The sequence below is a fragment of the Bactrocera latifrons genome, unplaced genomic scaffold (genome assembly GCF_001853355.1).
Source record: "Bactrocera latifrons isolate USDA-ARS-PBARC rearing strain unplaced genomic scaffold, ASM185335v1 scaffold_93, whole genome shotgun sequence".
Lineage (NCBI taxonomy): Eukaryota > Metazoa > Arthropoda > Insecta > Diptera > Tephritidae > Bactrocera > Bactrocera latifrons.
In genome coordinates, this window is record NW_017537634.1 from 287,550 (window position 1) to 299,236 (window position 11,687).

The following is an 11,687-nucleotide window of genomic DNA, read 5'->3' on the forward strand; positions in this document are numbered from 1 at the left end:
CCTATATCTGACTCTTTTAGTTTTAGGACTTACAAACAACCGTTATGTGAACAAAACTATAATACTCTCTTTAGCAACTTTGTTGCGAGAGTATAAAAAAACCCTTACTGTACTTTAATTAAATATATTCTAGATTGATTGCCTTATTTGATTGATAGAATTTAAATAGTCCGTTTTAAGATTTGACACATTTCTATACGCTTTGGCATTATTTTGAAAACCTTTTCGATCGGTTAAGTAGCATCGAGTCTTTAGGGATAATGTTTTTAATGTATACAAAAATGCTTGTATTCATTTTTTGAAAAAGAATGGCGGCTATTGGCCAATCCGCAGAGCATCCATTTAAACGGAGACTCCACTGGTGGCAATCAATTTCGCAAGTGGAGCTACATGTACTTTAATAAAACCCTGATCTTAATCTACCTTTATAAGATGTCTTCGTAAAGCACGAGCTTTACATAAATTAAAAAAAGGAGGTATTGTTAAAAAAATAGATGTTTGCTCAAATGAAGGTCTTGCAGGCAGAGGAGAAAGAAGATATGAATTGTTGGAAAAATTTAGAGGTAAAGCTTTTCATAGAAATGTATGAGGAAACTTCAGCTGTCGGATATCAATCGCCATCAGCCATAGGTGCAGATGAACTGACAAAGCTTTAAGCGCCAATTGTTATTTCTATATCAAATACCAATATACCAACAGATGTGTTGGCATCTAAGCACTCATGTACTGAGATATGTACGAGTTCATACATATGTCATTGCGATTACGATCTGCGGTGAAAGTGTCAAATATTGCTGCGGAGAGCTGAGTTAACCTTCTCCTGCAAGTTCATTTAGCAACTCGGAGGCCAAAACAGACGCGCTAATAACATTCGCCACGAACAGAAGGGGCACTCACCGTTAGTGATGCGAGGCGAAGGTTTTTGACTATTTAAGGTGTTTTTGTACCCTACTTATAAACCCCTTCAAAGGTGCATTTATGTTAGTAACTACATATGTGGTCAGTTTGTATGGAAGCTATATGCTATAGTAATCCGATCTGAACAGTTTTTACATTGTTGTCTTGGAAAATAATCTATACCAAATTTGGTGAATATAACTTGTTAAAAATTTATAGGATCCCCGACGCTTCCTTCTGGGTGTTACAAACTTCGTGACAAACTTAATATACCCTGTTCAGGGTATAATTACTAATTATATGAAAAGCAGCAAAAAAAGTATAGTAAAATCTTTTCGTCCGTAGAACGTAACCAAATTCAGAGCTATTCATGAGCCCTGGAATATTTTAAAACTAAAGGTGTTTTGATATTATATAGTTACTTTTCTTTCTCCTGCGTATTCAAAACGAAGTAGGAAAATATAAAAAAAAGGAAGAAAATACGTTAACTTCGTTTTCACCGAAGCTATAATACCCTTCACAAATACAAAGGTACTATGCAAGAATTTGATTTTGACCAGTCGGGGCAAAACATTTGCAAGAAGAAAAGCCCTCAATTTCGTTCTCTTATGATGCCCTTTTTTCTTTGAATTACTTTCTGTTTCTGGATTCTAAATTTACAGCGTTGATGTTGTATGTATATTACGAAATGATTATTGGAAGATTTTTCCGGTGAAGGTTATATGGAATGACCGATAATCAAGTGGAAAATTGGACATTATGTAATCCGTAAGGCTGCCACATGCTTATTGGGAAATTGTATTTAAGTGGGTTTTTCAATAGGACAACGATACGAAGCATACGACAAAGGTCCTACAATCATAGTTCCAAAGAATAAAGTGGTTGTTATGGAGGGATCCCCACAATCCCTAGATCTTAACCCCATAGAAAATTTATGAAAAATTGTAAAAAATCGCAGATAAATTGGTTTAGTTTCTCTTAATCAACATCCAATATTAAAAATAAAATGAAAGTAGCTGGTAGCCAGCAATTGCGGTCTGTGTAATCGACATTATCATATTTCAGTTGCAAATGTTTTGCCCAATACTGTACATGCTATACTTTCCTGATTGTTGTCTTCAACAATAACCCATGTCAAATTTCCTGAAAATACAAATACCTCGTCTAATAAATAAATCCTATAGAAGGACAAGATTTTAATAATTCAGTTCATGTGGCAGCCATAAGCTCCGACAAATAAGCAATATTTTGAGGAGAAGCAGACGTGTTCAAAATTTCAGATCGATATTTGAAATAGTAAAGCACTGGTTCGCGTATATACGACACACAGCGGGACATTGCTAAATCTTCCCAGCGCGATGGCTAAGTGGCAAACTCAATAACAGGATATTCAGCATATTAAGGTATAATTATACTAATATTCCGTTATTGTGTATTTTACCAAATTATTCGTAATAATTGACAAAGGCTCTATTCTCGAACCTTTATTCTACACTTTACTTTCTTGTTTGTGTGAAAGGTCCCCACAACATGGATACGACACAAGATTGCGGCACGTAACTTCGTAAATGATGTAAAACTGTAAAAATTTTGTAATATCTTAAAAAAATCCGTTTCCACTTTTATTTCATATCATCACTACTAAATACTAATGTATTTTTCTGTCAAGCACACTCCGATAAATTAACAGTATGGAACTGTTATCAAATCGTAGTATTCAAATAACTAACACATATTATTACGCTTTGAACTCAACCCTGCCAGTCCAACCAATCAGCCATATACTTATATATTTTACAATTACAATCTCATACCATGAAATGCTATTTTCTAGAAGTTAATGTTCTATGAGAAGTCAATTTTCGGGCAGAAATATAATATAACGACAGCTAAAGTGCGAGATTTCTTTCAGGCGGCTCTAGAAACAGGATGCGACCAGAACAAAAACTTACTGGCCAACGGATACATATATACCAATAAAATACATGATGTACATGTACGATTTTTTTATTATTAAGAAAGTATTTTGAAATTTCATCGGAATTGATTGGGGTCCACAAATAGCAACAAACGAACAACGAGAGCTAGAAGTTAACCGATTTAAAATAGAATTAAAAATCCCATAAACAGGAATAGAAAGTTACGACGAAAATGGCAACAAATACGCTTACCACTTGACAAAGCCAACCTTATTAAGCTGTATTAAAAAGAGAGCTCACGCATGTTATGAAGGTGTCTACACACAAATCTTTATCTCAACTATCGTCATGTAACGTGCAATGAACAATTAACAGTAATACATGGGTAAACGCTGTGATAAGCAAATACATTCGGAATACTTATAGTTAAAACTTTTCGTTAAAATAAGAGCGGAATATACAAAAATAATAAACCTTACTTAATAAACCTTTATTATGAAAGTTACACTCTTTTAGAAAACTTCTTATACTAACAATATCAGCAAAAGATGGTGTATTTAACAATATTTGGTATTTATGGTGGTGTGCGTGGTAACAATTGGCGCAAAATGTGTTACCACAGTTTGAAGGAGAATGGAGAGGGAGGGAATAATGTTCACAAAGAGGGGAGCGTTGGCATTTATTCTTTACATGCTCAAGAATCTGGCAAGATTTATATCGCATTGGGCGAACTAATACTTTGCACCAGGCAATGTCATTTTTGCTGGGTTATGATTGAAAGTGAGTAACACAACTCCCGATGGTAATAGTTTCCCACCATTGTTTTGTAGCGCGCTCACCTTTTTTGTTCACACCCAACAAATTTTTAAGGAAAATAAGACGAATTTGTATGAGTATATTAATGTGAATACGTACCCAATAGATTTTTATTAAAAATATGCTTTAATTTACACTTTGGTAAAACGCAGAAAAAGGGAGAAATTCCAATCAATCATGACGTGAGATAATATTTATATATTTCGACCGCTCCTTCGGAGGATAATTCTTGGATGATTTTCTCTTCTGCAACATTGTTGAGAAAAGGAACTACACGGTGCCTTTCACTTGGTTGAGTGATTAGTGTAGCATGGCTGATGTGGGACACACGCCTACCAATTCTTCTCGTTTCTCTTTTAGGAATCTTTCAGCAATTCTGTTATTTTTCACAAGAACTGTGAACAGAAGTAATTAGGAAAATACTAGTAAGCGAAAAACAAAACGTCTTGTCGGTACGAGAGATGTTTGATGACTCTAAATGACAGTAGTGAAATTGCGTTCTTCAATAATGTTCAACACGATCAAGCAGTAATCCCAGTAATCTCCATTTGTGAACTTAAAAATGAAATCAAAAGACTTAAAGTTAAGAAATCGCCAGGATTCAATCTAATAACGGCAGAAGCATTAGAGCAGTTATTATACAAAGTAAATCTCCCCTACCTTTTGAATCTAATACTTTGTCTGAAACATTTTCCAAGTGTTGGAAAAAACCAGTTATTCTCATATAGACTAATTCACCACTTCTGCAAAGGTTAAAATTTATCATCAATGAAAAGCAGTTAATTCAAACGCCCCAGTTCGGTTTCAGAAACAAGTATTCAATAATACAGGGTTTGTATAGAAAGTAATAGGGCTGATTTTCTTTGCCACGACAGTACTTCGAAGCGTACGGCGCTCCTAGCTAACGAACGAGCGGCTAGTCAGATGTCTCCGAGCACCTGGAGAGTCAGCCTAAACCTTTTTCGAGCGACGTGTTTAGGACAAGCCGAAAATGCAGCGTTCGTTAGAGCAGAGGTACGCGATTAAATTCTGTGTTAAACTCGGCAAATCTGCGACAGAAACGTGATCAAGCAGGCCTACCCAGATGTTGCTTTAGCAAGAAATGGTGTGTTTTGGGGCGCCAGGCCTTTTTGGAGGGCCGGGAAGATCGCTGATGAAGACCGTGTTGTGATATTCGTTTAATTGCCCAGATGTTAAATGCATCAAAATCTGTGGTTCATGACAGAGTGACAGAGCACTTGAACATGGGCAAAGGTGTGCGCGAAAATGGTTCCAAAAGTGCTCACTGATGGCCAGAAATGGCGGCGAGTGGTAGTATGCCAAGAAAATTTGAACATGTGTGAAAGTGACCCAGAATTTTGAATAACGTAATCTCAGATAACGGATCATGGGCCTTTGAGTATGATCCCGAGACAAAGAGCCAATCCTCCGAGTGAAAGGTAATCAAATTGAGATGACAGGGGGGCTCCAAGCAGCATGCACCTCGGGTCTTAAGGATATTCCGGAGAGTGTCTTCAAGACGCCTTCAATGCTTGGAAATCGAGCTGGTAGCACTGCATCGACGAAGAAGGAGGCTATTTTGTTAGTTTTTAAAGAATTGTAAAGATTGATTCAATAACATTGGCCATACTAAGATGCAAAAATTTAACCTAACGTTCAACTGTCAAAAATGCATTGAATTGAACGACGAACAACATAATCAAACTGCTCGTTGATTTTATAAAACTGGTTGTAGTGCTAAAAATTCAATTCATATAATACCCTAAAATCAATGTCGCCCGTACTTAGTCCTTTTTAAACTTTTTTTTATTTTTTCCGGATTTCACAACTTCTTAGTCCTTATACATGTTTGTATATTTTTGTATATATTTGTCTGTTGTTATGTTAGAACTGCTTCTTGTAGAAGTGCAGAAAGAGGTCCATCGAACAGAACGTGGAGAAGAAGTGCGCTCAAGTATATCACCAGCAAACACCCCACAAAAATTGAAAACTGTAAATTTGTTGTGTTATTAAGTGTGATGAAGAAATTGAAGAATGAATTTTCCAACTCACCGTTTGTCCGACGGAATTGTAGATAGGCGTGTCAGCTGTAAACACCAACAGCCGAATTACAATCGGACCCACAAGTAGACAAACCGGTGACAGTCGTTCCAAAACATAGAAAATTTTCCCATCAAGCAGAATACTAAGAGGTCTCCAAGTCTGATAGTTTTCAGCTGTAAGAGTGGTCCAGAGCAGCATCAGTGACCACATCGCATGCGAAATAGTGAAGAGTGTTGCTTGGCACCAGCGTCCATATGCCACATGAGGCAGCAGTTTCTCGTAACCGTATTTATAGCCAAATACAAATAAGCCCGCCATTAGCAAATACGCAAGCCAACCTTTTGGATATCTTTTTGAGAGTGTGAAATTCCACAAAATTCATGCAAAATTACCACAAATCAGCACCACCAAATTCATTTTTAAGTTGGATTGCGTCCGTTGAAGAATGTATCCAACACATATACCCATTATATACGGAGATATGCGGAGGCATATGTTGTCGTAGACCAAATTGAATTCGGCTAGCTCCTTATGCATAAATGTTCTGTGGTAAAAACGGAAGAAAATGATTCATGGGGTTGTTAAAAACTTCTTTCAATTATGTTGTTATTGTGCATCATACCCTAACGAAAATTCCGCGTTGGTGATGGGATCCGATTCCCATACTACCGAAGCAAATATGGATATCATAAAGGTAGCTACGCCAATTATTGTAGCATACGCCGAGTGGATTTCAGCGAGGAGGAGAACCAATGAGGCCACAATAAAGAACAGCATTTCCAGCGAAAGAAACCAGGTCCAAGGCATGCACTGTGAGTAAGAGTTGTAAAGAATTAAGAATGAAATGATTAAATGATTTTTGTCATCTTCTTGTCAGGGAATCGTTATATCAGTGCTAATACTTAGAAGTGAAATGAAGTAAGGAAGAATTTCTTCTCACCCGTTGCTCCAGTGCATAGAAATTGTCCACATACAGCACGTTGCTTAATTTCCTATTGCATGTTTTGTAGTCTAGTGAAGGAATTTCTAGGGCAATGTTGTTGTAAAAATGTTTATCGAGTAGATGCTCAGCGAAGGTGCAAAACGCAAACGATGGAGTTACACTGGAATATACAAAATACGTTATTATTAAAATAGAGATTCTTTAAAATGCAAAGGTGGCCATAGAAAATCTTGTACGTTTAGCGTTCTATGATTTCTGCTTAACGAAGTTATCAACCAGACTCCACAGTGCATGGCGACATCTAGTGTCAAAATAATAACGTAGTATCAAAGCAGAGAACGTCTATCATAAATACGTTCTCTGTCTACGATAGACGTTCTCTGTTTATTTTATACGTTCTCTGATAAAATTTTATTTATTGTCCATGTCAAGCTATGGCGATGGGCGTGGCACCGCTTCCATTTAAGCAAAAACTCATATCCCAGGACCCACTCGACCGATTTCAACCCAATTCGATAAGTTATATAGTCCTGACATTGTGAAATTTCATCTGATTATTTCACATAAATCAAAAACCAGTGGATATCGGGGTCATAACCAAAAATTGTCAATGGCGGACGACAAATATTCAAGCCCCCACATGTGGACATCGGTCAATCTGTGATATGTATTATAGAAATTCGGAGAGAAACCTTTTGCAATAATGGTAAGCCTGTATGTTAAAAATGGGTTGATTCGGATCAATATTCCCTCAGTCCCAATATACCTAATATAAAGATTTTCGAACTTTCAGGTGACTTTACACCGCATTAATGGGCCAATTTGTGAGTTATCATAATGATAATGATAGAGCGTGTTTTAAAATAACGGTTTCATCTTTTAGCATAATATCGGGTGAAAATTTGCCGAAACCACACATAACAAGTAACGGGATTTTCAAAGATCTAGTTGACTGTACTTACTAGGTATTCGTGTTGGTATGTGAGATACCCTTAATGAAATTTAAATAATATATAGTGTATATGGCCAAAAATAGATAAAATCGGGTCAATATTATCTCCCAACATATGTATAAGATCTTCAGCCTCCGCCAAGTTAAGGGGGGAGATACCTTTAGAATTAAAAAAAAAGAATTAAAAAACTTTTGTCGCTCTAGTCAATTGAAAAACTATTCAAAAATAAAGTCCCGAAGAAATATATCCTAGAACCATTGCACTTCATGCTGCGGCTATACAACCGGAGAACTTTGAGGCTCGTTTCCTCGAAACTAACTTTTTCATCCGTCCGTCAAAATTGCGAGCGCTTTATCTGACCCATTTACTTGAACTAAAGCGTATTTTATAGACAATTTTATACTCAAGTGCGTGATAGAGCACTTTTCCGAGAAAAATGGCATTTTGCTAGTTGTTTAAGTATTTCGATCTCGAAAAACGCAAAAAATGGCACTTTTTACAAAATCTTGGCCTACATCCCCGATTTTTCGAAATTTTCAAAACCCCTCTACTATGCACTTGAAAAAATACTTTTTTCATTCGGATAGGAAGCCTAGCCAGGAAGTTGACGGCCGGTCAATCAACGGTATCTTTGATATTTCCGTCATTTTGTTTTTTTTTACATAAAATAATTTTTATTTTGTAGTTCAATAATAACTCTTAATATATATGCAAAAAAAGCGGATCTGATCTGTTTTTATCCTTTCATAATAAAAGTGAAAAAATTGCCGTTTTTGGAGGTACTAGAGGTATCCCACCCTTAACTGAAAGTACATAACCTAATATTTAATATACTATAGCATAGGTAATGCCGAAACTATGTGAAATTGGTCTATGAATTATCTGTTATTCTAAGAAATCTTTAGTTATGCTATGAGTTATTTATATAAAATTACTAAAATTTTGATCCTCTGGTTAAAGTTTTCCGCCTTAAGATATTTCCCTCGCTTTGGGCCTGGTTAATTGCAAGAGTATGGAATGTTCGGTTATATCGGAACTTTGCCCTTCCTTACTTGTTTATTTATAAGTCGGGTGTGACCCTAACCCCTCTTTATAAATATACAAATATATGTATCTTTTGTTGTTATATGAAAAATTTTAAATACTTACGAAAGAGCTTTCTGCAAAGTTAGCTTTAAAACAAAAAACATTTGCTGCGAGACCTGATACTTTTCTCTGGGGAACTTTTGTAAAAACTCAGCCGCCAATTTGGAACCACTATTGAATAAAAGAGAGACTTTTAATATTTTAAGACGGTTTTAACAAGTGAAATGAACTGGGAATTTAATTATACAATTCGAAATCAATCATTCGAAATTAAAAATTCCACAGGGGTCTTTGCACTTCACATTCTCAAATGACTTAACTTTACAAAGAAATAGATGTCAATCAGAAAGCTGGCGTACTGCAGCGCGGGAACTGTTGGCGATTCCATTCCATTCTTCTGTTCCATGTTGCTCGAAAGAACTTTGATTTGTGTGTCCAGGTATTCGTAAATAATGAGTAAAGTAAAGACCACATAGAGAAGTGTTTGCGGTGTTATCTCACCAACGAAAGCGTTATAGAAAACATTATGGGGCGAAATGGCATTCAGTATGTCATCCAATTTGTACGAGCGTCGCTTCGTCGAGATTTGCGGCATGTTGACTGCGGAAGAATTTTGCAATGAAGTATAACAGTTTAAACAAAAAATTTAAGACATGTCAACCAAGAAGACTTAGGCAAAAATACGTAGATAAATTATAAATGTTATTGACAATTAAATCAAGTTACAACAACACTAAATACTGAAGTACTGATAAGCTTTGAACAATGTTTGCTAATGCACATATTTACAGTTGAAATTGCGCGGTAAGTTCAAGAGTGATAGAGATGCCATGCCATGCCATGCCATGTCTCAAATGAAGGAGCCTTTTATTCCATGTCGCCACGAATCGACTTCAATCATATGGCAGTGTTCCAAAAAGGAATGCGACGAAAGTATTTCTCTTCAATTATTTTACTAAATTGACCAGGGGCTCCAAGCACGGAGGCAAATAGTATACAATTTGTGCATGAACTTACCTCCGAATTTTATGTCCACAGTTCCGGTGTTGGTTGTAGTTTTACGAGCAAATCGTTTCATATTTCTTAAAAGAGAGTTTTTGTAATCTACCACAAACCCGAAATTATTTCCAAAGGGATCAGTGTTAGAGTCGGAGTTACTGATGATTGAGTGATAGCTGCGCATAACAAAGAACAAGGCATAAACGAAAAACGAACTGCAGACGAATGTTCTGAAATTATGGAATAAATATGCTGTATAAATGCATAAACATACGGTCGAGGGCTAGGGCTAGGGAGATAATTACATACATATTATATATCTGGGCAGGACCAAATAGTTGATACGCTTACAAATTGTAGAAATATATAGGGTTGAGAAGGACTGAATCCTATTCCATAATGTTATAAATAAGTTATACTCTTCTATAATAAATATGAAACATCATACCAAGTTTGTTTGTTCTAATTAAATTAGTTATTGAATGATCCCAGTTTACATTGTGTTATGGACAGGGCCGGCCCAAGACAATTTATTTCCCTAGGCAAATCTATAATTCTTCGTCCATTCTAAGCCTCTTTGACTTAACAAGAAAATTTATAAAATTTAAAATACTTACTTCAAAAGATTATAATTAACAAGTTATAAATTCTATCACTCCAGATAAGGATGATATTCTACTCCGATTTTCGCCATTCCCGAGAGCACTAATAGTAATAGTTTACATGTTTAAATTTACAAAAAAGCTTAAACAAAAACTGAATTTTCTTAGGCAGGAATCTTGTACCGGTAGATAACCATATTTCGGGCCGTGACGAAGTCGTTTAGCCTTAACCCATTTGGGTATGTTTCATCGTGGAGTCTCAATTTACCGACCGTAGTGCCAAAGATAGTAGTTGCGTACTTTTAAAGATTTAAGCATACAAAGAGACATAGGACAAAACGACTTTTTTTTATACTATGTATTGCTATGGGAGTTGAGGTAACATCGACCCGATTTCATCTATTAACTATTGTCATGACACATACTAAAAAATGTTAACTGGATTTTAGTGAGGCACCTCATATACAATCGCCAATCATATGATGTAAAGTCAAGATGTTCGATCTATTTTAGGCACAAAAATACCCTGTTATGATGGTATAAAGTCACCTGGATGTTCGAAAATCTTTATGTTAGGTATATAGAGGATCAGGGAAGGATTGATCCGGTTCAACCGATTCAATCATTATTTCTAAAGTTTAATTATACATATATCACACACATAAGCGATATTTTTATACTCACATCAAAATATAAGAATCCGTGTCGTTTCGAATGCTGTAGACATCGCTGAGGACCCGATGCCTCAAATAAGTACTATTCCTTACAACATGATTGCTTTGAAAGAGGTAGACATCTAGGATCTGCTGCAAGTCCTCGGCAACACATGACGATGGAAAGCAAATGAGCTGTTCCACTTTTTCAAACTAGGTTGTAAAATGAGAATGAAAAACTTTCTGACGAAAACAATTTCCATATATTATTAAAATTTTTCACCTTGAAACCACCTTCATAAACAATCTCCAGTAAGTAGTGACCCACAATGACTTGTACGGCGAAGGGTACGATTGTTTCATTGGCAAGAAAACTCCACGTCGTGTGTTGCACCTGGTCCTTGTACTGATGCAGCAAGGATCGACATATGTTCGGATTGTGGATCCGCACATTTGCTGCACCGCCCAATGCCCCACCCCCATAGTAAGACGTCGCATCATACACTTCAATGAGCATTTGCACAAAAGGAATTATATTTATTGAGATTAATCGATAGAAATCTCGGTGTTACCGGTAACTCACACTTCACAGCCCAAAGAGAGCCACGTCGGAGTCCCTCCAAAAAGTTATACATGTCTCGTATGCAGTTCTCACTTATGTTCCAGCCTTTATCATTGAATTCGAAAAACCGCAATGTTGCATATGGACTGAAGCCTTCAAATATGTAATTGACACTGGTGACAACGGTGGCGCTCACATGACCCGATTCACACAT

General features: G+C 36.3%; 1 protein-coding gene across 1 annotated transcript; it reads right to left on the minus strand.

Moving 5' to 3' along the window:
• Positions 1 to 3,932: 3,932 nt before the first annotated feature.
• Positions 3,933 to 11,687, minus strand: LOC108977624. The gene is made up of 10 exons (XM_018947392.1): positions 11,495 to 11,687; positions 11,195 to 11,415; positions 10,943 to 11,124; positions 9,675 to 9,832; positions 8,978 to 9,257; positions 8,721 to 8,828; positions 6,616 to 6,778; positions 6,298 to 6,485; positions 6,140 to 6,219; positions 3,933 to 4,027 (listed from the first exon to the last, which is right to left on the minus strand). The coding sequence occupies exons 1-10, from the start codon at positions 11,685 to 11,687 to the stop codon at positions 3,933 to 3,935; spliced, it is 1,668 nt and encodes a 555-aa protein (XP_018802937.1).

Coding starts and splice junctions, on each gene's coding strand:
- LOC108977624 (XM_018947392.1), bottom strand. CDS start 11,687: ATGTGTGAATCGGGTCATGTGAGCGCCACCGTTGTCACCAGTGTCAAT. Junction 6,779..8,720: donor ACTTTGCAGAAAGCTCTTTC/GTAAGTATTTAA, acceptor TGTATATTCCAG/TGTAACTCCATCGTTTGCGT. Junction 6,220..6,297: donor AACGCGGAATTTTCGTTAGG/GTATGATGCACA, acceptor TTTTTACCACAG/AACATTTATGCATAAGGAGC.